The 27,084-nt window shown below is 50.0% G+C and overlaps 1 protein-coding gene across 1 annotated transcript in view; it reads right to left on the bottom strand.

Annotated features, from left to right (window-relative positions):
- The window catches only part of NEURL1B (neuralized E3 ubiquitin protein ligase 1B), a 49,634-nt gene extending 22,767 nt beyond the window's left edge, over positions 1-26,867 (bottom strand). The window contains exons 1-2 of the mRNA XM_011947831.1: positions 26,720-26,867; positions 20,424-20,501 (exon numbers count right to left, since the gene is read on the bottom strand). Coding sequence (XP_011803221.1) covers positions 20,424-20,501; positions 26,720-26,867 — 226 coding nt within the window. The remainder of the gene's footprint in view (positions 1-20,423; positions 20,502-26,719) is intronic.
- Between the last annotated feature and the right edge of the window lie 217 nt (positions 26,868-27,084).

The following is a 27,084-nucleotide window of genomic DNA, read 5'->3' as shown; positions in this document are numbered from 1 at the left end:
CTTTCCTCCTCCCATCCTAGGGGTGGTTCCTGGGGGGCTCTGGGATCCTGGGGGGTGGCAGGGCTGGTGATTACTACATGAATCTCTGCTGCTCTCAGCCACAGAAAATGAAGGCATTGCTTATGAGCAACGTTGGCTTTTCCGGAACGGATACCTTTGGGGTTCATTTCTAAAGACATTCTGCTTTGAAGGACCTGGGGAATCCCGGGGTGGTCTTTCAAAGGATCTGGTCACAAAGCCAGGTGGCTCAATGTCAAGCGGGATTCTTCCTCTCCCCCTACCTTTCCTCCTCCCATCCTAGGGGTGGTTCCTGGGGGGCTCTGGGATCCTGGGGGGTGGCAGGGCTGGTGATTACTACATGAATCTCTGCTGCTCTTCACCCAGCAGCTGAGTACAATTTACATGGCAAATTCTCACAAACCACAGGCCGCCCAAAGGCACACAATGAGAAGAATGGCGCCCCCAGGAATGAAAGACCACTCTTCCCACGCCCAGCCACGGAGTGCACTGTGCTCTGGGCGCACCACAGAGTGGAGGCGGGGCCGGGGTGGTTCAATGAGTGCTGAGCCTGATGGGAGCTAGGGCAGGGGAAAATGAAGAGGGAGAGGCAATGATGAGGCAAACAAGACATGGAGCCCCTCCCTAGGCCCTGGAAGAAGGAAGGCCCAGTCACCGGGAGAGGAAATCATGCCTGGAAGCTGGGAGACCGCTCTCCAAACAGAAGCCACAGGCCCACAGAAGACAAAATATAAGGAATAAAAAAGCCAAGGTTCCACATTAGAAAGGAACATAAGGGGCTTCAGTCATTCATTCACTTAACACATATAAAGCGAGTGCGTAGTATGCACCAGGCACCATGCCAGGCACTGGGAATACAGCAATCACCAAGACAGAGAAGGTTGTTGCTCTGATGGAGCTGACATTCCAGTGGGCAAAGTCAGACGATAAAAAACATACTCTTCCTGGTGGGAAGCATTACAGAGTAAAATTCAGCCAACGAGGCGGGGCAGAGAGAGGTGTTTTCTTAGGACTTTGTGGAAGGGCCTCCCTGATGAGTGACTTTGGAGCAGAAGCCTGAAGGAGGGAAGCAAATGAGCTGGGAGGTTGGTTGGGGGAAGATCATTCCAGGTAGGAGGTACAGCAAGTGCAAAGGCCCTGAGGTGTGGTTGAGAAATGACAAGGAAGCCAGTGTAGCCAGAATGGTGGGAGCAAGGAGGGAAGCGGGTAGAAATGAGATCAGAGCTGGGGTGGGGACTGGGGAGAGCCTGTTGTTTGATTTTTCTTTAACCATTTTACTTTGAAAGCGATGAGACCTTACTGAAGGTTTCGAGGAGAGACATGATAGGAGTGCCCAGGCCACTGTGTGCAGAGTGGACTGCTGGGAGGCGGGGGAAAGGATGCTCGGGCCAGCAAAGCTCCTGGATTATTCCATGGCAGAGATCATGATGGCTCCTATCGGGGGTGGGTACCAGTAAAGCTGGTAGGAAGGGGTTAGATTCTGGATATGTCTTGAAGGTAGTACAGATTTGAAGGTTTTCATTCATTTTTATATAGGAAAATGGAAAACATTCAGTCTACTTGCTTTGGACATTTCAACTATATTCAATAGATGTTTGAAAAAGGCCTTTTGGTTCTTTTTTTTTTTTGAAATGGAATCTTTCTCTGTTGCCCAGGCTGGAGTTCAATGGCATGATCTCAGCTCACTGCAACCTCCACCTCTTGGGTGTAAGCACTTCTTCTGCCTCAGCCTCCCGAGTAGCTGGGATTATAGGTGCGCACCACCATGCTCGGCTAATTTTTATTTTATTTTTTATTTATTTTTTTAGTAGAGACAGGGTTTCACCATGTTGCCCAGGCGGCTCTTGAACTCCTACCTCAAGTGACCCACCCACCTCGGCCTCCCAAAGTGCTGGGATTACAGGCGTGAGCCACCGCGCCCAGCTGACCTTTTGGTTCTATAACAGACACTTGAATGGGAAGCAGAATGGTGGTAAGGACTGGGTAGGGAGATACCAGTAGTAGATCCTGGAGGGCAGGGGCTTGTCCATGCCATCTTTGGTTTCCCTGGGCTCAGCACACACCAGGCTTGATAAACACCAGTTGCTGCCTGTGTTACAGTGAGAGCTTGAGCAGACCTCAGGGATCGTCTCCTCCAACAAGCCCATTTTACAGATGGGAAAATGGGCCATCAGAGGGAGTGGGGTCTGCCCAAGCTCAAGGTCAGTCAGGGTCGGGGCAGAAAACCCTTTCTTGGGCTCTTCTCGCCAGGCCACCCCTGATGCAGGGAGGCAGAATATGGAGGTCATTTTCATGCAAGAAGGGTAAGGCCCGGGAGGGGTGGCTGAGCACCACCTCCCTCAGCATTGGGCTGTGGTGAAGGCCTCCGCCTTTCTACACCTCCCACCACAGTTAGTCATGGGGGCACCTGCTGTTTCTGCCTGCCCAGTATCCATCCCTCTTTTTCTGGCTACTATGCTCCAGTTTTCCTTGGGAGATCTCGCTTTCTGCCAGCTAGTGGATCGACCTCACTCCAACTCTAGAGACTAGGGTGGCCAATCAGATGATGGCAGACTTTTTGGCTAGGGGCGCCCTCTTCTGCTCTAAGCCAGGTTGAGCTGGGTTTTTGATACTAGCAACCAACAATGTCCTGACTGAATCACGGCGCATTCAGACACTTACTCTGGGCTGGTCATGTGCCATGCGTTTCATCATTTAATCCTAGTAGTGTCTCTATGAGGTAAGGACTACTGTTATCCATCCCCAGCATGGATGAAGAAATGGAGTTTCAGAGAGGTCAAGTCACTTGCCTCAAGTCACACAGCTGGTTTAGTTAAGGGCAGAGATGAAACCAGGGATTGAAGCCAGGTGTGTGTGATCCTAGCTCTGTTTTTGTTGTTGTTGTTTGTTTGTTTGTTTTTTTACCACTTTACCATAGTCTCTCTGCCTTTTAGAAACCAACACAAGATTGACAGAAGGGCTAGGCCATAGACCCCTAAGGTAGGAGAGGGAGACTAGAGGCTGCCTATTGACTTCCTTCATCCCTGGGCAGAATTGCCAGGCACTGGACTGGCACAGGTAGCAGACAAAATGTTCATTCCACTGCTCATTCATTTCTTCATCCAGTAATCCTTCCTGCAGATCACACACATCCTGCCTTCATGGAGATCTGAGTCTCTCCAGGTCAAGCAGACACACAGCTGAATGCCCAATGACAACAGGCATGATAAAGACCATCTCAGGCGATGGCACCGGGGAGACTAGGGACCTGGAGGAGGCCCTGGACTCAGCTAGAGGCTGGGAATAGTGGGATGCCCATTGAGCCAGGTCTCGAGGGAGGAGAGGGAGCCAAGGAGAACGGTAGGGGCAGAGGCAGGGGGAGGCTGGAATTTGGAGGGAGGGTAAAGTGATATGGTAGGTGTGGCAGAGGGTGTGCCAGGTTGGGCAGTCACTGCCTTGCAGAGGTGAGGGCGAGGGTGCTGCAGACATCACAGGAACCAGATGGGAAGGCCCTAAATGCCAGCCCAAGAGACTCAGACTGCACTGCACGGGCAAGAGGGAGCTACTACAGGGCTTTTGGCAAAGCAGGGCCACGGCCACACCCACACTGCCTGTCAGGGAGGGCCTCCAGGGCAGCAAGGAGGGTGGACACAGAGTCAGGCTGTGGGCCATCTCTAGAACCACGAGGTTAAGAGGAAGGGACAAATCCCAAATGCGCAGGGGAAGCAGCACCCGGGTGTAGACCATCGGCGGAGGTAGCTCAGGGACAGCAGAGGCCTGTGCTGTCCATGCTCACAGTGGCCTTGTGCAAGGCACTCAGCTCCTGGTGCAGCTTTGCCCAGTGCCCAGCAGGCCAAGGCCCCCTCCAGCTGGCAAATCCTCCAGGAAACATTAAATATGACCACAGATCAAAAGCCCTTCTGAGCACCAGCGGCCATGGCCACCCTGATTTGATTATTTGTATCTCCCCTCCCCTTCACTGTTGTTTTCTGACCTCATCTCTCCATCGGAGAGTTTCTTCACAGAAGGGCTTGGGAATCCCAAGAGATGTTCTTTAAGAGCGGCCTGCAATTTAAACGAATACTGGGGTGGAGAGAAGTACTGCCTTGTTACTTATAGGGGAAGTTTCCTGCAAAACCAACTATATGTTAGGATAAAATGCGGCCAAGAAACCAGCGAAGTTTATATATTTGTTTAATCTTGATTATATGATCTGACTTCCTTCAGGGAATAAGAGATAAACACTCTTATTTCCCACCCACCCCCTCCCCGCCCCCCGAGACCAGAGCTCTGACGTGAGATAAAGAAAACTAGAGTTAAAAAGTTTCTAAGAGGCTGTGTTATTTACACAAATTGAAGATGCTTAAAATAAAAGAAAAACAACAAGCAATCTCAAATAGTACACCAGCATCTGCTTTCAGCTGGGTTCAGGGAAAGCGGTTCCTATAAGAAACAGAAAAATGTGGAGGTTGGACTCCAGGGGCCCTGTGGATCATCCTAGTTTGGAGATGTCAGTGGCAAACCTGAACTTTATCATTTAAATTGCTAAAACAAACACAACAGCCACATCATAGAAAGTTCAGAAAAGAGGAGAAAAATCTACCCCACCCCCTGCTGCCTCTCCCCACTTTTGCACCCTGTCTCTGTATTTTGCATTGTCCCGGTCCTGATCCCACATGAGAACTGTGGGCTGTGCCCTCACAATGTACCATGGCTGTGCTGGATTTTTTTTTGACACATGGTATCAGCTAATTCTTAAAACAAACCTTCACCTACAGGATTGGTGTCTCCATTTATCCAGGAGAAAACAAGGCTCTAGGCAGCAGAGACACTTCCCTGCAGCTGCAAGGGGGCAGTGCTGAGATGTGACCCCAGCCTGTCTGATCCCAAGCCCGTGCTTTTTCCCTGTCCTAACTTTTTTCCATAAGTACCACTGAAGTACTCAGTAATGTAAGTAGTTTCCTGACTTTCTTACCATCAGAATGCACAGCCAGTTTTGTATCCTGCTTTTTCTTTTCTAACTCAACATTACATCAAAAGCATTTCCCCCCATCGCTCCCAAGCCTTTTCTGCTTGTTTCATGGCTGTGGAATATTCCATTGAGGGCCAAATGTCCCCCACGGTTCGCCTCCTGGCAGTCACTACAGCTATTCCCCCAAATGGCCAAGTCTGTGGGTGAAGATTCTTAGCTTCTGGCACCAGGACTAGACTCAAACAGACACCCTGTCGCTGGTAAAATAATAATAATAATAATAATAATAAATAAAACCTCATCTGCCAGGAAGAGGCCCCCAAACCACACCAGTGACTAAATCCCACTGGCCACCCTTGCATGAAAGACCGAGGCCCTGCTGGCCTTGGGTGGGTGCTGGCCCCCGGCCAATGAGCCACGCCCCCCACTTGTGGCCAAGAATTGAGTCCAGGGACTCTAAGAAGAAGTCGGGGAGGTGCGGTTTCTGTGAGGTGGGAACTCAGTGGAGACCTTTGCAGTTGCCCTTCTGGTTCATAGAAGGGAGAAGGGGCAGCCCTGGCCCAAATCCCATGGCTTTTTTGTTTTTGTTTTTTTGAGATGGAGTCTTGCTCTGTCACCCAGGCTAGAGTGCAGTGGCGTGATCTCGGCTCACTGCAACATCCGCCTCCTGGGTTCAAGCGATTCTCCTGCCTCAGCCTCCTGAGTAGCTGGGACTATAGGCGCATGCCACCACACCTGACTAATTTTTGTATTTTTAGTAGAGACAGGGTTTCACCATATTGGCCAGGCTGGTTTCGAACTCCTGACCTTGTGATCCACCCGCCTTAGCCTCCTGAAGTGCTGGGATTATAGGCGTGAGCCACCACACCTGGTCAATCCCATGGCTTTTAAAATTTTTTCTTGAGTCAGGGTCTTGCTCTGTCTCCCAGGCTGAGTACAGTGGCATGATCACAGCTCACTGTAGCCTCAAACTCCTGAGCTCAAGTGATTCTTCCACCTCAGCCTCCCAAGTAGCTAGGACTACAGGTGTGTGCCACCATACCTGGCTAATTTTTTTTGTGTGTGTGTGTAGAGTCAGGTTGCTGGGGCTGGTCTTGAACTCCTGGGCTCAAGCAATCCACCCACCTCAGGTTCCCAAAGTGCTGGGATTATAGGCATGAGCCACCATGCCCAGCCCCACCTCCATGGTTAATCACAGGCTGCTCCAGCCCCGCCAAGACTAGAGGGCAGCATCTTTCCAGAAGTTAGTCAAGGAAACAGTGCCTGGACTCAAAATGCATGGCAGAGATTTGGAGGGTGGGTGATGAGTGTCTGCCCGTGGTTAGGGAGGGGGGAACTCTGCTCTGGCTGTCAGGGTCACCACTGCCCAGCCTTGGCAAGTCTTTCTGGAAGGCAGGTCAACATAAGAACTGCTACCTGAGTGGCTGTGAGGTTTTCTTCATGGGCTCTGGATGAAAGCCCGTGCTTTGCTACTGATTTGTCTGAAAGCCTTGAGCAAGTCACTGTACCTCCCAGAGCTGCACTTTTGTCATGTGTAAATGGCACGTGACCTTAGACCCCTGTCTCAGGCTGCTGGCAGGGGCAATGAGAGCATAGAAAAATCCCAGCAGAAGTCCTGGCACATAGTAGATGTTGAATAAACAACATTCCCTTCCCTTCCCCATGGGAAATAACAAGTCCAACCACTGGGTAAGCCCTGCCCTCTCACCTCCATCTCTTTCTTGCTTTTTATTTCTACATCACAGTTTGAGAGGTGGTTAAAAACAGCACAGGCTTGGAGTCAGACTTGGGTTTAAATTCTGGTTTTGCTTATTTATTAGCTGTGTGATCTTGAGGTCCATACTTAACTTCTCTTTCCCCCCCAGCCCCCAACAACCTAGAAAAGTAAAAAAAGTCATCTCTACACTGCAAGGTTGTTGTGAGGATGGCACAGAGCAAACTCATCAGACACACAGTGTGTGGCATGTAGTAGGTGCTCATTAAACGCTTGATCTCCTCCTCTAACCACCTTATTTAGGTCCTTTGACTAGGAAAGATTTGTTCCTGGGTCAGAGATGCCTACCTGTGGCAGCTGGGAAAATACGTTCCGAAACATTTCTCCCGTGGAGGGCTCATAACCTTGGCCGGCAGAGGCCTCTTGAAAACCCTGGGGTCGCTTCCACTTGGTGTCCAAGGACAGAGGCCTATTTTTAAGCCATCCCAGCAGGTGTCCTAAATGCGCCTTGTGCCACCCCCTGAATGATCCTCACTCATCTCCCCAGCCTAGCCCTTCCTTTGATCTAAAAAGAGCCCAAGGAAATGGCAGTCACCGTCAGGAGGATGGCAGGAAGCAACAGCTCCCGATACTCTGGCCCCGAGACGCCGGCTTCCAGCCTGCTGGCGTTCCGCAGATGGCACGCTGGCTGAGGTTTTCAGCAGATTCCTCTCCATCAGGAAAGGGAATTGCCAAATGGGAGAATGGTCTATTCTGCCTCTTCCTTTGAACATGAGGATTACACTGGAGTTTCACTGAGCCTCTGCTATGTACTGGGTACATGCCTTGGTTTATTGGGTTTAGTCTTTAGGAAAACTCTCCAGAGTGAGCTTTACCACCTTGATTTCCCAGATGAGGAAACTGAGGGTCTGAGAGGACGAGGGTCTGAGAGGACCAGGCTCATGCGCTTTCTTCCACCCTACCCCTTCTTCAAGGCAACTGCCTTGTGCTGCCTTGAAGTGTTGGCAGGGTGTGGGGAATGGTTCATGGACCTTGTTAGAAGCAATAAAATCTGCAGAGGTTTCCCCCCGGAAACACACCCAGACACCATGCACAACCTGATATTCAACTTCAGGGGCTTCCTGGACCTGGACCTTTACAACATGTGTCCTTGGACTATAGATCTTGAGTGAGAAATCTCTGGTTCAAATGACATTTGCCCAAGTCCAAAATGTAAACCAGCGTTGTTGGCAGTAGGAAGCAACATGGCGCTCATGTGTGTTGGGGCGAGGGGGGCAGGCTGTGCTCTAGAGAGAGGAAAAGGCAAGGCTGGTAGTTAGCAAGGCTTCCTGCCATATCCAGAGGGGCCAAGATATCAGTCACCTTTGCCAACAAAGTTCCATTTTCCATTGATGGGTTTAAAAGTGGGCTGGAAAAAAACATAACCAGGCTGGGTACGGAGGCTCACGCCTGTAATCTTAGCACTTTGGAAGGCCGAGGTGAACAGATCACCTGAGGTCAGGAGTTTGAGACCAGCCTGGCCAACATGGTGAAACCCTGCCTCTGCTAAAAATACAAACATTAGCCAGGTGTAGTGGTGGGCACCTATAATCCCAGCTACTCGGGAGGCGGAGGCAGGAGAATCACTTGAACCCGGGAGGCGGAGGTTGCAGTGAGCTGAGATCATACCACTGCACTCCAGCCTGGGTGACAGAGGGAGACTCCATCTCAAAAAAAAATAAATAAATAAATAAAAAGAAAACAACAAACATAACCAACCCTTCCTCACCTCTGCCAAATGGGGCAGTGACAGGCACTCAGGAGACAGCCACTAGCTTACTGGGACTTTGTTCCCTTTTTCAGAGGCCTGGTTGGCCAGCATCCCCAAGGGAAAAGGGCCAGCCCGCGCTGGAAACTGCCACTCTGCTCTCGTTGCTTTGCAAACAAAACCCTATCAACAGCTGCAAGGACATCCCAGAGAGAGGCCAGAGGTCGTGATGCTGCTTGTGGGGAGAAAAGCCCACTCCATCCAGGCCTAAGTGGCAGACCTCTCAGCTTGAGTGGGCTCTGATGCGAGAGTTCCCAGGGGGTGAGGTCATCCCGACGCCCCCTCAAAGCATGCTTAGCAGGGGCTGGGATTCCCAAGCTGACTCTGACCCTCTGCCGGGCCCCTTGACTGAGGTCTCTTCTTGATAAAGGGACCCAGGAAACTCCAACTTCAGAGGCGCTGGCTCCCAGGGCTAGGGCCCCACTACAGTGAGAGGTGGGGGAAATGTGCCCTCATTCCTTCTCGAGTACATCACTTCCTCCTTCATCTGACATTTACAGAGCATCTGCTCTGGGCCAGGGCCCGCGCTGGCTGCCGGGTACATGCACTGACAAGTCACATATTGTCCCTGCCCCCTCGAGCTGAGACCAGCCGCAAGGATGGACATAAGCAGACCCCATGGCTGCACAGGGTGGTGGCCAGGGAGGGCTGGGGCAGTGGCGACAGCTTCTTAGGGGAACTGCTCTGCAGACTCAGGAAGCAGGGCTGGGAGGATGATAAAGGATGGGGAAGTGTGTTTCAGGGAGAGGGAACAGCACCCGCAAAGGCCTGGAGATGAGAATCAGCTGAGAGCACTGGGGAACTGCAAGAAGTATAGGCCAGAAGGGAGAGGGGAGAGGAGTGGGAGTCAGGGGCAGTATCACAAAGGGTCTTAAAGGCCATGCAGGGAGGTTAAAGTCCTCCAGAAGGTTCTGGGGGCTGCTGAAGGGTTTGGATCAGGGAAGAAACCCCTGTGGATCCACCTCTCTGACAAATGAGATTGAAACCCTGGGCCTTCCTTTCTTCCCTGCCAGTCAAAGTGACCCAGCATGGCAGGCGTGAGAAAACAGTCCAGGTTTTGAACGTCTCTTCCAACGGTTGACGCGGTCCTGCCCCTCAGCGCCTGCTTCTCCTCCTGGCAGCCCCTGGCAGCTGCCCAGTGATAAGCTGGCTGAGGTTGCCAGGCCTGCCGTTTCTCCTTCTCTTTGCCTTGAGGACAGCCACTCCCCCAGCCTGGGTGGTGCCCAGAAGCCTGACTGCTCCTAACTTCAGCCCCAGGAGAGCACCTGCAAGGCCTGAAAAGTCAGCATTTTTGGAGCGATAGACCCATTGGCCCAAGTTCCCCTGGAGCAATGCTGTTCTTGCTCCTGGACTGAGGATATGTTCTTTACAACCCCAACAGCTGGGCAAAATGTTTGCTGGCCCCAAGGTCTCTCACATCCTGACCTGCAAGAAGAAAGCTAGACTAGGTACAAGTAGCTTAATCCACCTTCTGGCACAGAGGGTGAGCAATACACTGGCTTTGTCTCAGGAAGGAAGCTGTGGCTGGGGGTGGGGCAGGGATGGTGGTGGATATCATCAATCAGCTTGTTTTGAGCTGCTTAAAGACCACAGTTTGGCGGAACTTGGGACGAACAATAAGCAAAGTATCTAAAAAAGGAAGAAAGTGACTGATTACAGCAGGGGGATGGAGCCCCAGGGCTGAGTGTCCCTGAGGCTGGAAAAAGAATTGGGGGTAGGGCCTGATGGGAGAGGCAGACCTCCCAGGGGACAATGGCCCCCCACCCAGAGGACCTTGCAGGAACCTCCTGACAGTGCTGGAGGAGGTGATGGGCTACCAGACCCCCTCTCAGGGAGGAGGGCATCTCAGAGAGGTTGGGTGAGCTGCCCATGACCAGGAATTGTGGCATGGGTATTTGAACTCATACCAGCCTGGCTCCCAAGGCTATGACAAAGATGCTATGGCTCCTGCCGGCAAAGTGCAGAAGTCATCCCTGCAGGGAAGGAGGACAGCATAGTGCTTGACACAAGGTAGCTCAGCTAATGTCATCTTCCCAGCCATGCTCGGCTCTGAGGCCCCCCAGGGAGTGACTCTGATGCGTGTCTCGTCCTTCTCTGAAGATGCAGCCTTCTCTTCTCTCTCCCGCTCACCCACCACGCAGGGCTTCCCCCAAATGCCTGAAGGGCTCTTGAGAGCAGGTGAGCGTGGACTGAGGATGCCTGCAGGAAGCCCGCATGGCCTTCTGCTCCCTTCCCCAAGAGGTAAAGGGCTACGTGCTTGGAAGGTATGCTCTGGAGCCTGTAGGGTCCAGCCCTACGGGGCTTAGTGGGTGTTCTCCCCATGTGCGGAGACGAGAGACTGTAATAAATAAGGACACAAGACAAAGATATAAAGAGAAAACAGCTCGGCCTGGGAGATCGGTAGTGGCCCCGAACAGCTGGGCGCGCTGATATTTATTGATTGCATACAAGACAAGGGGGCAGGGTAAAGAGGGTGAATCTTCTAAGTGATTGACAAGGTGAAGCAAGTCATGTGATCACTGGACAGGGGGCCCTTCCCTCTAAGGTAGCTGAAGCAGAGAGAGAAGGCAGCGTACGTCAGTGTTTTCTTCTATGCACTTATAAGAAAGATCAAAGACTTCGAAACTTTCACTATTCCTTCTACCACTCTCCTACGAACTTCAAAGAGGAACCAGGAGTACGGGAGGAACATGAAAGTGGACGAGGAGTGTGACCATTGAAGCACAGCACCACAGGGAGGGGTTTAGGCCTCCAGATGACTGCGGGCAGGCCTGGATGATATCCAGCCTTCCACAAGAAGCTGGGGGAGCAGTGTTCCCTGACTCCTCCAAGGAAAGGAGACTCCCTTTCGCAGTCTGCTAAGTAACGGGTGCCTTCCCAGGCACTGGTGTTACTGCTTGACCAAGGAGCCCTCAAGCGGCCCTTATGTGGGTGTGACAGAAGGCTCACCTCTTGCCTTCTAGGTCACTTCTCACAACGTCCCTTCGATATCTGACCCCCTACCCACCGGTTATTCCTAGGTTATGTTAGTAATGCAACAAAGAGTAATATTAAAAGCTAATGATTAATAATGTTTATAATGATTGATAATTGTCCATGATCATCTCTATATCTAATTTGTATTATGGCTATTCTTATTCTAACTAGCTTCTTTGTTATACTGAAACAGTTTGTGCCTTCAGTCTCTTGCCTCGGCACCTGGGTCATCCTCCGCCCACAGGAGCCCTGATTAGAATCTCCATCCCATGTGTCCTAAGTTCTGGTGATCTGACAGTCCTTGGTTCACTGGGCCTCTCTATAGCCCTATGAGCCCATTTCACAACAGGGACATTAGGCCCAGAGAAGGTAAGGGGCTGGCACAAGTTCATGAGGCAGATAAGCAGCAGGGTGAGGACTGGACTCAGGTCTGAATCCAAAGCCCATGCATGCTGTCGATCATCATGCAGAATTGCTTCCCCAGCCAACCAGTCATCTGTCATGGGGATGTGAGGTGCTGACTCAAGTAGTCTATAGCAGGATTATTTGGTCCTACCGCTCAGATCAATTTTGGGAGCACAGATCCCTTGCCTCCAAGGAAAAAAGGTAATGGCCACTTACAGAGTTCCCAGCTTGTGCTGGGTTTGGACTTCTCCTAGAATCTCCTATTTATTCCTCATCGCAGCCCCATTAGGGAGGGAGGGACTGTCATTATCCCCATCCTAAAGATGAGGACATGGTGGTTGTTAGATATGAGTTTTAAATTTCTTCTCAAAGAATATGTCAGTATGTTCAATTCTTTGCCTTCTACTTTTAAACTTCCTCGTAAAGCAACCTTTTTAGATTATCTACTCCACCCTAACTCATTCCGATCACCTGCTCCCCTCTAACTCATTCTGATCACCTGCTGCACCCTAACTCATTCAGATTACCTGCTACCTGCTCTGCCCTGACTCCCGCCAAAGCACTCACCCCTTCATTCTCTTTAAATTAGCCAATCGGAATTAGTTTAACCTGCAAGGTCTAATCCTAGCCAATAGGGGAGAGACACAGCAGCAGAGGCCACGTGCGTCAGGGATAAGAACCCCTTCCCCTTGTCCAAGTGTGCGCTCACCATTGCTCCATCTGTAAGGGCACATCCTTGCCTTGCTGAGGATTAAAAAGAAAATTTTATATTTGAGTGCTATTCCTTTTGTGGCACCGAAACTTTATATACAACAATTTGGGGGCTCCCCCGTGATTACATTCCCCTCCAGGGTGGTCTCTGGTTCTCATGAGGAGGTGCACCCCATCCTATTGTGGCAGCCTCAAGGGTGAGAAATCAAGACCCACCCAGTGTGAGGAATAACCCGAGCTCTCAGTAGGCGGGAAAAAAAAAAAAAAAAAAAACCAAAAAACTGGCCAGCAACCTAGCTTAAAGGATCCTCACATACTGCGGCGATGACTCTGTGCATAGACCAAGGAAGGAGAAGCTGTGGGAGCCGGTAAAGTACTTCCTTGGTGGTCAAATTCTGGAGGGCGAAATGTATGTGTGCATGAGTGATCACCAACCACCTTGCTTGTGGTGTCGTTTGTGTGGATGGTGACAAGTCCTACTGCTGGACGGAGTGAGTGGATCCTCTTCGCGGTTCCATAGCTACCTCATATGGCTTGGGGCGGATCCTGCTGTAGGATTTATACCAGCACACCAACACAAACAGGGGCCTAATTCTCCCTTGGGGAGCAGCCAGAGAGGACAGCACGAGTGGGAAGTGTGCAAAGGACCTTCAGAGGGGGAAAGGGGGGAAACAGGTCAACCTTTCAGGACAAGCAAAGCAAGACACCCCCTGGTTTGAGGGGTTGTGCCTTCTAGGACAGGCAAGACACCCCCTGGTTTGAGGGGTTCAGCCTTCCAGGGCAGGCAAGGCAAGACACCCCCTGGTCTGAGGGGCTGAGCCTTCTGGGACAGGCAAAGTGAGACATCCCTGGTTTGAGGGGTTGAGCCTTCTGCTAATTTCAAGGGTTGAACCTCACACAAACCCCCACTTTCTTCTTGGGCGAAGAAAGAGTAGCTCCACTCCTGCCGGTCCTTCCCCTAGGTGAAGAGGGAGAGGGGAGAACAGCAGCCTAAGCGGCTGGCAGAGGAAAGGAAAGACCAGCAGAAGAGAGAGAGAGGAGAGGGAAAGAGAGAGGAAGAGACAGACAAAAAGGGAGTCAGAGAGACAAAGTCAGAGAAAGGGAGAGATATACAAGTAGTCAAGAAAAAAATAATGTACCCTAGTCCTTTAAAAGGCAAGGTACATTTAGAACCTATAATTGATAATTAAAGGTCTTCTCCGTGACCCCATAACACTCCAATACCACTGTGTTGTTGGTGTAAACAAGAGCGTAGCCCAAAAGCACTGAGGCCACTGACAACCCGTAGCCTTCTATCAAAAATTCTTAACCCAGTACCCTGCGGATGGCCCAAATACATTCCATCTGTAGTGGCAACGGCTTTGCTAACAGAAAAAAGTAGAAAAGTAACTTTTAGAGGAAACCTCATTGTGAGCACACCTCACCAGTTCAGAACTATCCTAAGTCAAAAAAAAAAAAAAAATAGTTTACTAACTCAAAAATCTTAAAGTAGGGGGCTATTCTGTTAGATGATTTAACATTAACCACTGATAATTCCCTTAACCCAGCAGGTTTCCTAACAGGGCATCTACATCTTAATTACCATACAAAGGTCTGACCAGACCTAGGAGGAGCTCCCTTCAGGACTGGACATCGATGGTTCCTCCCAGGTGATGAGGGAAAAAGACACAATAGGTATTCAGTAATAAGGAAACTGTTTTAAAAGCAGTTAGGAAAATTGCCTAATAATTGGTCTGCTCAAAGTTTGAGCTGTTTCCACTCAGCCAAGTCTTAAAGTACTTACAGAACCAGGAGGGAACCCTCTATACCAATTCTAAGTTAATTTGGACTAAACGAGGTCTTATTAACAGCAAAGGATAGTTGAAATCCCAAACTTACACAGTTTTCAACGAAAGTAAAGTGCTAAAAGTTGGCAGTGTAACATGTATTATCCTAACTTCTAATCTTATGGCTTTAGGCAGTCTAGTCCACAGACATGAAGGAAGTTCGCTTTGGAAAAGAATGATTATGATCTTTAGGAAAAAAAAAAAAGTCGGGGAGAATTTATATAAAAAGAATGTTATATGGTAAATTCTTGTCCTAAAATAACTAGTTGTTTAAAGAAAGAGATGTTTGCAATAAGTCAGAAAGTTGAGGTATGTTGAAGAATTGTCTATGAAAGTCATGAAAGAAAAAGTGTATTATAAAAAGGAATTTATGCAAGAAATGTTGTATAATTTAAAAGTAATTAAGCCTCCTGAATGTAAAACTATTGAAAAAAATCTATGTGCAAGGTGTATAAGGAAAGTAAAATAGACTTTTAGTAAAAGGATTATAAAGAGGCCTAAGAATGGATTTTTACTTACATTAAAAGGTTAAAAATTTTTTTTCTTTTGAAGGTTTAAGCAAGTTTTAAAATGTTAATTGTAAAGGAAATTGTGTGTGTAAACATATTGGCTAAAGTTAAAAGGGTATCCAGTTTTTCTGTGAACTAGACATTAAAATAACACAATGGGTTTTTCTTAAAGCACAAACCTGCTCTTTAACAAGAATTATAAAAGGTTAAAAAGAGTCTATAAAAATCTTACCTCATGGTTAGATATTAAAAATTAAATATGTCTACAAAGTTTTATTAAAACTAAGTTTAACATTGATACACTAATATAAAGATGAAATTTAGCTTATCTGGTATAAAAATCATAGGAAGCATTGTCAAATATAGAATGGTGTTTGGATTTCTTCAGTATAAAAACTAATAAAAATAGGTACTAAAGGAAATTTCTCAGAAGGCACCAAGCACTATAAAGTCCACTGCTGATGTCTCCAAATTTAAAACAAAAGGTCAATTTCTTAGAAATGATATAGTTGGTTTATCTCCCACTCTCCTTTCCCTCAACACCCCTAGAATTTCCGGTAAACCAGCACCAACCTGAAGATCACGTTCTCATCAAAGGGTGGAAAGAAGGAAAACTCGAGCCAGCCTGGGAAGGACCCTACCTTGTGCTGCTTGCCACCAAGACTGCTGTTCATACAGTGACAAAGGGATGGACTCATCACCCCTGAGTCAAGAAAGCAGCACCCTCTCCAGAGTCGTGGGCCATAGTCCCAGGGGAAAACCCTACCAAACTAAAGCTAAACTCTTTCATCTATCACTCTTTCTTCTTCCTCACTCTATTGCTGACCCTCTAGTTATTAACATAACCGAGTCAATTTTGCCTCAAACTATTGCATTTAATGCTTGCCTTGTTATACCCTGTGGGGACTTGCCAAGTCAAAGACAGCTCTCTATTTCAGAAAAGTACCTCTGTCCCTCCTGACTTTCTTCAGACGGGGCATTAGTAAATGGGGACCATTTAATCTGGGAAGATTTCGATAAAGACCCCAGTGTCAACCAGGAGTCTTGCCACCTGATGTAGAGCTTTTATGCCACAGTTGGTCCGATGTTCTGTGGACCACTAAAGAATAAGGATGGACTGCCCCAACCGGTTTTTGTAATTTCCTAAAAACCATACATTCATTTTACTAGATGACCATAGAAGTTAAAGACTTAAACTTTGGCAATTAAGACAGAATACCAAGATGCAAATGCCTGGTTGGGATGGATCAAATATTCTATCCGCACGTTAAACAAAGGCAATTGTTATGCTTGTGTACATGGCAGGCCAGAGGCCCAAATTGTCCCCTTTCCACTAAGGTGGTCCTCCAGTCGACCAGGCATGGACTGCATGGTAGCTCTTTTCCAGGATTCTACAGCCTGGAGTAATAAGTTGTGCCAAGCTCTTTCTGCTATATCCCGAAGTTCGGCACCCTGCAGGTCAGCCCCCGAGGGCCATCCAGCTTCTGTCTCCCAATAAGTTCACTTCGTGTCTCTCATGACAGGGAGGAAACTCAGCCTTCCTTGGAGACCTGAAGGGATGCGGTGAGCTTAAGAACTTTCAAGAGCTTACCAATAAGTCAGCCCTTCTTGTTCATCCCTGAGCAGATGTATGGTGGTATTGTGGTGGACCTTTACTGGACACTCTGCCGAATAACTGGAGTGGCACTTGTGCTTTAGTCCAATTGGCTATCCCTTTCACCCTGGTATTTCATCAACCAGTGGGAGGAAAAACAAGACATAAAGCAAGAGAAGCCCTTATGGGTCTTTTGACACTCACATCTATTTAAAAGCAATTGGAGTCCCATGGGAAATACCAGATCAATTTAAAGCTCGAAATCAAATAGCTGCAGGATTTGAGTCAATATTTTGGTAGGTGAGTTAATAAAAATGTAGATTGGATAAACTACATATATTACAACCAACAGCGGTTTATAAACTACACTAGAGATGCTATTAAAGGAATAGCTGAACAATTAGGGACTACTAGCCAGATGGCTTAGGAAAATAGGATAGCCTTAGACATGATATTAGCAGAAAGAGGAAGAGTCTGCATCATGATTAGAACTCAATGTTGCACCTTCGTCCCAAATAACACCGCCCCTAATGGAAGTACAACAAAGGCACTGCAAGGTCTGACTGCTCTATCCAATGAGTTAGCCAGCAACTCAGGTAAATGACCTCTTTATAGGATGGCTAAAAAAGTAATTTGGTAAATGGAAAGGAATAATACCCTCAATGCTTATTTCCCTCACAGACATAATAGGTGTACTTATTTTTGTCAGGTGCTATGTCATACCATGCATCTGTAAGTTGATACAGACGCTCATAAAAACGGCACTTACGAAAACCTCACTTAACTATCCTCCACCTTATCCAGAGAAGCTGCTGCTTTTGGAAAATCAAGCAAAACACCTAAGCCAAGACATGTTAAAAAAGTTTGAAAAGAAAGCTGTAAGGAAATACAAGGGGAGGGGTTGTTAGATATGAGTTCTAAATTTCTTTTCAAATAATATGTCAGTATGTTCAATTCTTTGCCTTCTACTTTTAAACTTCCTCGTAAAGCAAACTTTTTCAATTACCTACTCCACCCTGACTCATTCCGATCACCTGCTACCTGCTCTGCCCTGACTCCCACCAAAGCACTCACCCTGTCATTCTCTTTAAATTAGCCAATCAGAATTAGTTTGGCCTGTGCGGTCTAACCCTAGTCAATAGGGGAACGACAGAGCAGCAGGGGCCACAGGGATAACAGGTGCAATAGGGATTAAAAACCCCTTCCCCTCCCTTGTCCAAGTGTGCACTCACCGTTGCTCCATCTGTAAGGGTGCACCCTTCTATAGAAGTAACTTGCCTTGCTAAGAATTAAAAAGAAAATTTTATATTTGAGTGCTATTCCTTTTGCAGCACTGAAACTTTATATATAACAGCTCAGGGAGGAACAGACTTGCCCACGATCATACAGCTTAGAGACAGAACTGAGATTCAAACTTGGGACTACCTCCAAACCAACTCCCTTTCTACCACCTTTGAGATTCCAGCGAGCCGGGCGTGGTGGCTCACACCTGTAATCCCAGCTCTCAGGGAGGCAGAGGTGGGAGGATAGCTTGAGCCCAGGAGTTCGAGACCTGCCTGGCTAATATAGCGAGACCCCGTTTTCCACAAAAAAAAAAAAAAAAGAGATTCCAGCGAAAAACCCCATTTGTAATCATCTGGTGACCTTGTGCCAGGTTCTGGTCCTCAGTATCCCCATATGCCACATGGGAGCTGGAATGGGGATTTGGAGTACCCTCTGGTCCTGGGAACAGAGCCCCTGAGTGACCTATCTGCAGGGCTGAAGTTCTTGCAGAGACATGGAAATTCCACTCTGCCATCTCCTGCTCTTGAATGGCCCAAACTTTAAGGGAAGTGAAGCTGTTCTGAGACGTGGAGATCTGCTTGTTTGGACTGGAAAGTTACCAGGCAGACCTGGCCATGGAGACACGAGTACCGTGCTGACCCATCTCATAAATCCATCATCCTTGTAGCAGAAGGAAAGAAAACACGTGCCTGAGGGATGCAATTGTGATATAAACAATGTGTAATGTTGAGGTTGTAAACAAAATACACTGTTTAATAGCTGTGGGCATTCTGCCAAGTGCCAATACTGCCCAAGACACCTCCACCCCACCAATTTCCCCAAATGGCTTATTCATTAAAGAACTTTCCCCTCTGCCTAGAAGTGAGGCAAGAGGCCAGCTCTGGGTGGCCCTGAGTCCTGGTAATAAGAAGATGAAAGAAGAAGGGATGAGTGGGCTGGGTCTGTGGTCCTGGGATGGCTGTCCCAAACTCTGCTCAGAAACACCTGCCGCTGTCTGAAAGTTCTGAGGCTGGGTGGACACAGGGAGGTATGAGAACTGAGCTGAGGCAGGCGGTGTCACTGTCCTGTGCCTTATATGTCCTGATCTATAAAGTGGTGCTAAACCCTCCACCATGCAGAACTGAAAGGGGGACTGTCTAAGTGATATGTGAAGGGTGCCAGGCAGGAGTGGTGGCTCACGCCTGTAATCCCAGCACTTCAGGAGGCCGAGGCGGGTGGATCACCTGAGGTCAGGAGTTCGAGGCCAGCCTGACCAACATGGTGAAACCCTATCTCTATCAAAAATACAAAATTTAGCCGGGTGTGGTGGCGGGTGCCTACAGTCTCAGCTACTCGGGAGGCTGAGGCAGAAGAATTGCTTGAACCCGGTAGGCAAAGGTTGCAGTGAGCCAAGGTTGTGCCACTGCACTCCAGCCTGGGCAACAGAGCAAGACTGTCTCAAAAAAAAAAAAAAAAAAAGTGAAGGGCTCTGCAGGAGTTCAGCAGATGGGCGCTGGAAGGCATTGCCCAGAAGACCCCAGGGTCAAAAGGCATCTTTGTGGATAATTCATCTGAAATGCATTGGATACTCCGGGGCTTTTGCAAGAACCATGTCAAGTCCCAGCTGGGCTAATTACCTGTGTACTCCAGTGACAGGCACGCTCTCTCTGCTTTCCAGTTCTAGACAGTTCCCACAGTTAGACAGTTCCTCCTCTGGCTGGACTGGAATCTGCTCTCCTGTGATGTCTACACACTGGTCATGTCTGCATTGGGTCCACCGTGCCCTTCCTCTTCAGGTCTGCAGCTCTCAGGTCACCACAGCCCTCCCAGACTATGTTGCTGGAGAGTCTTTTCTTCCCTGGGGATGGCACGGCCTTTGCTGCCCAGAAAGCCCTCAGGGCATCAGCTCTCCCCTGACCTGCCTTGGCAGGGAATTGGAGATCCCCACACCAGACCTTGGGGACTACCTGCTGGGAATCTCCATGGTGAACCCACAGGCTGCCTGGAGAGGGCCCCCACCCATGCCTAGAGGTACGATGTGAAACAAAACTAAAAGAACTAGGTGAGCAATTAAAAATGAACCTGCCACGATTTCTAAATGCTTACAGATTTCTGCCAAATACGATGAGGGCTTCCAGTGCAAATGGGAAATGGCCCCTGCGGGAACCCTCCACCCTGACCCAACACTCCCGTCCACACTGACGTTCCTTCCCTGTAGCTGGAATCATGTTGGACGGCTTGAGCTGTGCTCCCTGGGAAAGTTACCTTCCCTCTCTGTGCCTATGTTCTCCCAAGAGTTGGGGCAATAATAATAGGAGCCATCTTACAGGGCTTGTCCTGATAGGCATGGATGTGCCTGCTGAGAACACTGTCTGGCACAGACGGGCTATGTGATACAAGTTAGTGGTTATCCTTTTGTGTCTGTCTCCCTTGAGAGCACCCAATCCTAAGCTCAGTGTGGAGCAGGGGCTCATCTCCCAGTGAATACATAATCCTAGCAGGTGCTACGTGTGAGCACTTAGTATCTGCTGGACACTTGACATGCCTGAGAGGTAACATCATTCTCCCCTTTCCGTAGAAGAGGAAACCAAGGCTTAGAGAGGTTAAGTCACTTGTCTGGCTAAAAAGGGGTGAGGCCCAGACTCAGACCTGAGAAGGAAGGACCCCAGCCTATGCAGTTACTCTGCTGCTGCTGGGGGTACAGCATGGGGACAGGATGCTTCTCACCTGCAGGACAGATGCGGGCCTGGATGACAAAGGGCTCTCACCCTCACCTGGGCCCTTGCTCACTGACTGCTGGGGGCTGTCTGGAGGTCCAGGGTGGGGGAAGGGCGTGCGAGCACCCTGGGCCCAGGGAAGGTATTGGGAGCACTGTGATGCTTGCCACTGGGGGCTGGGGGTGGCAGCATGGGCCAGTTACCAGGCAGATGAGTCAGGAGCCTGAGTCCTAGTTGGGCAGGAAGAAGGAGCACAGAACTCAAGCTCACCCCTTCTACTCTCGGGCAAGATTTCCAGAGTCTACAGGCCTGGGGTGAGGTGAGTGGGGGCAGGGCGCTTTTCTAGGTGCAGCTTCATTTTGGCTGCTGGGGACAGAAGTAATTTATCTTCAGAGGGCAAAGGGGGTGCACCTACAAGAAGGGTGGGGCTCAGGTGCTCAGGATGAGGACAAGGGGCAGCAGCAAGTCAGCAAGGGGAGCCCCAAGGGACCCCAGGGTGCAGTGCCCCGTAGGATGGGGGGAAGGGGTGTGGAGCCCAGCATGACTGCGATCCAATTCGCTCTGCCACTTCCTGGCCACCTGGGCTGGGCAGGTCTCACTACCCCTCTGAGCCTCAGTTTCCCCTTCTGTGACATGAGAAGACTGCCTCGCAAGGCTCTCATGATGGTTTCAATAGGATGGAATAAAGGGCCCAGTGCGGGGCAGGTGTGCACAAGCTTGGACCACCCCACAACGCTGCCCAGGTGAGCGTGTGCTACCTGCCAGGCTGCGACCTGGCGCCCTCCCTCTTCCCTCTCTGCTTTAAGCTCTAACCACACACCTGGCTTCTGGGCTTCTATTTTAAGCCCTCAGAGAGCATCATAAATACAGAAAGCCCTTTGGTCCAAAAGAGAGGCAGAGCTGACTCTTCTCCATGGGGGAGATTAAACAGCCTGTTCTGAGCGGCCCTTGAGGTCCAGCCCAGGGAAAATGCTATGCCCCTGCTGGCAAACACAGCACATTATCCGGGTTGGGAGTGTGCCAGCTGAGAAATCCAAGCCTCCTGACTGCAGCCCGGCCTATAAGAAGCCTCCACCTACCCCCTGCCCGCCCGTGCCTCCAGCCTTTCCCACTGCTGTGACCTCACATCCCATTCCCATTTGCACTAGGGTCCTCAGAACTCCACAGCTCCCCACACCTGTGCTGCTCCCCCTCCCTCAGGCCTTTGCACATGGTGCCCTGAACAGCCTTTCTCACTCCCTTCTCCTAGCTGATGTCTCTTCTTTCCGGTGTCAGCTAGACAGAGTGCGCCTCCTCCCGGAAGCCTCCCCTGCATCATCTTCTGGGCTCTCAACTCCCTGAGCTCCCCCGACACCATATATTTTAACTGCTGTGTCCTTGTTGGTCTCTCCTGCTAGAACTTGAGTCCCTAAACCCAGGCTGTGTTCCCCTGCCCAGCATGGAGCCTGGCCTAGAGGTTTGGTGAACACAGGAGAACTGTAAATGCAACCCACCAGGTAGATCCTTCTTAGCAGAAATCAGGTGTTCAGGAAAGAGCCCAAGGAACCCTTGGGAACTGCTGTCAGTAGACAGGAAAGGGGTGCCTCCCCATCTTCAGCCCCTTGGTTTGAGGCTTGCGGTCACCTGGGGCAGGGTTTTCAAGCCAAGGAGTGAAGGGCACCTGTCCGCCACCCCCTGGAGTCCAGGCACTCCAGGAGCAGGCCCGAGGCCTCTCTTCCCAGAACCATGATGGCTACCATCCCGGGCATGTGTTGAACACTTACTTTCTCTATTTTACATAATTCCCACCCCCACCAACCATGAAGGAGCTACCCCTAGTCTCCCTGTAAGGAAACTGAGGCACAGAGCGGTCATGCCATTGGGAATTGGCTGAGCTGAAATTTGAACCCAGGCAGCTTGACTCTAAGATGTGAGTCTAACACCATAACACCAGCCTTGCACTGCTGTAGGCCAGGGGCCTTCCAGCTCTCAACAGCTCCCGCTGTGACCCAGGGAAAGAAATGCATTTTACATGGCAACACACAAAACATACATACATCTCACACACACCCGCATGCGCAACTGAAAAGTTTATGAAGCAAAAAATACTCTTACTACATAAATGCACAAGATTTTTAAAATGCTATGTCATTAAAGATTTTTTTACAGCTGGTCACAACCCACAGTGAAGAGATCACATGGTCTGGTGGCCAGGCCTTGCTTGGAGTGCTGGGTGCTGACTGTCCCTCTCTGAGTCACAGGGTAGCAGTACCTTGTGCTCTCTAGTGATGTAATCAACTGGGTGTCCCGTTCTGTTAGAGCATGTTGCCCCCTTCCACTAGGGCCAGCTCATGAGGGTAGCAAGTGATTCTGATTCTACAGAATCACTGATAGAGGTGGTTCTTAATGACCTGGTAGAAGGGAGCAAGATGGGACAAGACAACAAGGTAAAGACCAACTGAACGTGAAGTGGTGACTGGGGAAGGAGGAGGAGAGGTAGAAAGAGAAAAGGCAGTACTACTCCGTGGCCATCCATGCAGTATTGCCGTGGCTGGAAGGAGGGTGACAAGGGTCGCTGTCCTCCCAAGAGCTGAGAAAGTCCAGATCCAGGGAAAACAGTGGCTGCCAGGCCCTAGGAGCAATGCCACCCATGGCTCAGACAGGAAGGCAGGGAGCAGCAGGTGTGTCCCGGGTAGGCTCAGCATCCGCATGGCCCCTTATCTGGGCCAAAAAGAGAAAGGGGCTCTGCAAGTGAGAATGTCAGAGTGTCTGGGGTAGGCGAGTGCTTCTTTGTCTGGATGCAGCACTTCCAGACTGTCCACATAAGTTAGGGGAGGCCGCTTCTCCCCTTACTCTGTGTCCTTGACCTCTCTGAGCCTCCACTTGCTGCCCTGTAAAATGGGGATAAATAGAGTCCCTCTAAAGGGTGGTAATGAGGATTTCAAATAGATACTGTGGGTAAAGCCCTTGACCAAGGGCTTGGTATAGAGCGGGATCAACACACTTTCCTCACTCCAAAGATCCAGGATGCCCGATTATTGAGCTAATACGAAAAAGCTGTTGGTTTGGTCAAGCGTGGGCCAACTTAATGATTAAAGCCAACCTGTAGTTTGAATTTAGTGTATTCTCCAACCAGAGCTGTGGGCGAGCGCCAGAGGCCAGAGGGAAGGGATTGGAATGTGCTGTTAGGAGAAGAAGGGGATGAGTCCCTCCCTCCACCTCCCCTCACTCTCATCCTGGAATGCTGCCCTCCCCTATCCCTACCTGCTTACGCTTTTTTTCTCCCTTCAAAAACCCAGATGAAGGCTAACGGATTCGAGAGAGAAGGACTACATGGCATTAGGAGTCAGACAGGTCTCAGTCTTCTAAGCCCAGCTTTGCCGCTGTTTAACTGCATGCAAAGTGTCGTAATCTCTTTAAAATGGAGGAGAATGGCACCTTACTTTGCAGGGTTGAGTTGCAACTGGAAAGAGAATGTAGAGCACACAGTAGGAGCTTAGTAGCTATGAGGTCCTGTGCTGCACAGTTCTGTTTAAAGGGCATTTCTCGGATTATGCTGATGCACTTTGCAAGAGCTGCTAAGAGGCTTCCACAATCGATCATAAAGAACCTTCCCTTTCTTTGGCATTTCCTTATTGTATAGTGTAGTATGCCACATGCATGGTGGGGAACCCAATAAATGTTATCTAAATCACGGGCTGGGAGGCTACAGCATGTCAGAATAAGAATGCAGGACTTTGGAGCCAAGTTAACCTAGTTTTCAATCCCTGTTCTGCGAACTAGATGAACTGTGTGAGCTGGGACAAGCCAATTTACCTCTCTGAGCCTTGGCTTCTCAACTGTAATATGGAGATGATAATGCCTGCACTCCAGGGATGTCAGAAGAATTAAATTCATCCATTCATCCCATCCAACGCATACTTACCGAACATTTACTCTGCACTAGCCACTGCTCCAGGTGCTAAACGTATAGCAGTGAATAAAATGGACAAAATCTCCCTGCGGAGACAGACAAGAAACTGCTAACTACACATACAGCGTGTCGCATAGTGACACATGCTAAGGAGAAACTTCAAGCTGGGTCAAAGGAGTGAGTGGGGTTGGGGCAACAGCAGGCCCCTCATTCAAGCAGAGACCCCAAGGAAGCCTGGTGGGAGCCATGGGGAGGAGGGGAGAACAATGTGCCGGGGAGAGGGATCAGGAAGTGCAGAAGCCTTGAGGAGAAGCATGCTTGGCGTGTAAATGAAGCCACATATGCAGGAAGCCTGGCATGGAATCCAGGTGCTCAGCAAATGCCAGCTCTCTATTTCAAGTCCCGCAGAAAGAACCCCACGCATGTGTCCTTTTCCTGAGAACGAAAGCACAAGGATTCCACAGGGCAAGACTGTGCCAAGTGTTCCTTCAGCCTAAGATTCAGGCAACATTTGAGCTCCAGCACCAGTTTTTGAGCCCTTGCCAGGCACCAGTCTCTGGGATAGGCAACCAGGGATACAAGATGATCAAGACAAGGGCTCTGTCCTCAGGGAACCCCAAAGAGTCACAGAGACAGGCAATGACAATGCAGTCATTGCAACGATGAGCAGGAAGGGAATTCAGGTATCCAGGTAGCAGAGCAAAGGATCAGACTGTGGGTGGTCAGGGAAGGCTTCCTGGAGGAGGTAATGACAACTGGATTTTGAAAGGCAGACTAGACAAAAAAGGATAGTCTATGCGTGGGGACCGTCACATGCCAAGCACAGAGGTATAAAAAACAGCACAGGGTGTGAAAGAAACTCATTATCGGTGGGTCGGAAAACAGTTAACGGCTCTTCATATTCTTGGCACCAGCCACCCAATGTGACTCAGGAATTCCAGTTCTGACCCCTTCCTCAAACTCAGTGCAAGCTTCAAGCCCCAGAGGAGAGTCTGACTTCCCCATACTTAGACACTGCAGTGGGTAACCAACCTTAACTGCAGGCTCCCAGCCTAGGGTGGCCCAGCCCACAGAAAGAGGGTTGAGAGGGATGGAGAATACATAAATCTCCAGCTATATTTAGCCTGCCTGGCATGTGTCTGTCCCTTTATGCACCCCAAGGCTGACCCACAGGTGGCAGAATGGCTTTTTACTAGAATAGTATAAACATTTTTAAATTAAGAAACCAAGCAAAGGGGCCTGTGCTGAGGTGCCTCATCCCAGGGTCTTTGTGGCGAGAATATCTGCTGCCCTATTTGCCAGCATCCCCAGATATCTCCTGACCCGCGGGTGGGTTCTCCCCCAACCTGGCAATAGCCCTGTCCACAGGAGGTAGAGGCCACCCTCCAGTAAGCAGACCTGAGTTCTAATTCCACCTCTGCCACTGACTAGCTGGTGACTCTGCTTATGACTTCAGCTCTCTGGGAATTTGAACGTTTGAGTGCAGTTGCTCAGAGGCTTGTAAAGTAGGAGTTGGCTCCTCTTCCTTAAGCTGACCCTGGGAATCCTGGGCTCAGCACTGTCCATTCCAACCCGCTCCAGGGGAAGTTATTCTTTAACTGCATGTAATGCCTAGACGGGAGAGCTATATGGGAGTGTTATAGCAGAGATAGGGTGATATGTCCCTCTTCCAGAACCTCACACTAAATTAACCTCACAGCTGACTTGCTTCCCCATCTAGCCAAGCCTTTGTGCTTTAAACACACACACACACTCCTCTCACCTTTTTCTGAAAGGATGCTACAAAGGCTCAGCCTTAAGACAAAATACTTCTAAAGACTTGGGCGTGTGAGGGGAGGGAGGGCAGACAGACACAGGTCCCACTCCAGATTCTCCCACTACTAGCTGTGTAACCTTGGGTGAGTCATTTCACCTCTTTTGACACTCAATTTCTTTATTTGTAAAACTGGGATACACATCTTTATCGCGAAGCTTCTTTGCATACCGAGCCGGGGTATGCAAAGTGCTGGGCACTGAGCCTCCACGGGCGCGCGCGGGCGCGGGACCGCTGATCTGTTCCCACAATTACCATGTATTTTCCAGTAAGGCCTCCTCCTACCCCGTTACCCTGCTCCGGATCCCCTCACTCCGGTCCCACAAATTCTGGGGCGATTTTAACTAGGGTGCGACGCGATCTGCAGCAGCGACTCAGAGGGGGCGAAGGAGTCCCCAGTGGAGCGGACACCAGAGGGGGGCGCAACCGGGGTGCGCGTGGGAACGTGGCCAAAGCAAGGCAGCATGTGCCGCGGGGGCGCTGGGAGGCTGGAAACTGGGGTGCCCCTGCGAGCACCCCTCACTCTCAACAGCTGCAGTCTCGGCACCACGGGTGGCTTCTGGCCGTCGGAAGCCCTGGCGAGCCCGGCTCCAGTCACCCCCACCCAGGTCGCCTTGAGTTTGCTCATCAGCGCCCTCGGGCTGGAACAAAGGCGAGGGGGCGCGCGGCATCGCCCCTGCGGCCCTTTTTGCGCATCTGGCCAAAGCCGGGAGAATGAGGACTGGGGTCCCCAAGGTAACCAGGACGCGGTACCCGCCCTCCCGGAGCGCAAAGCCCAGCCGCGGGGTGCGCGCCGAGCTGGGGTCCGGGAGGTACCGGAGACTCCAGCCCGCTGCGCGCCGAGGGCTCCAAGGGGCGTGGGGTGGCTCTCCAGGAGTCACCCAGCGG

This window comes from Colobus angolensis, unplaced genomic scaffold, assembly GCF_000951035.1.
Source record: "Colobus angolensis palliatus isolate OR3802 unplaced genomic scaffold, Cang.pa_1.0 Scaffold27, whole genome shotgun sequence".
NCBI lineage: Eukaryota > Metazoa > Chordata > Mammalia > Primates > Cercopithecidae > Colobus > Colobus angolensis.
This window is presented reverse-complemented; position numbering and strand designations above follow the sequence as displayed.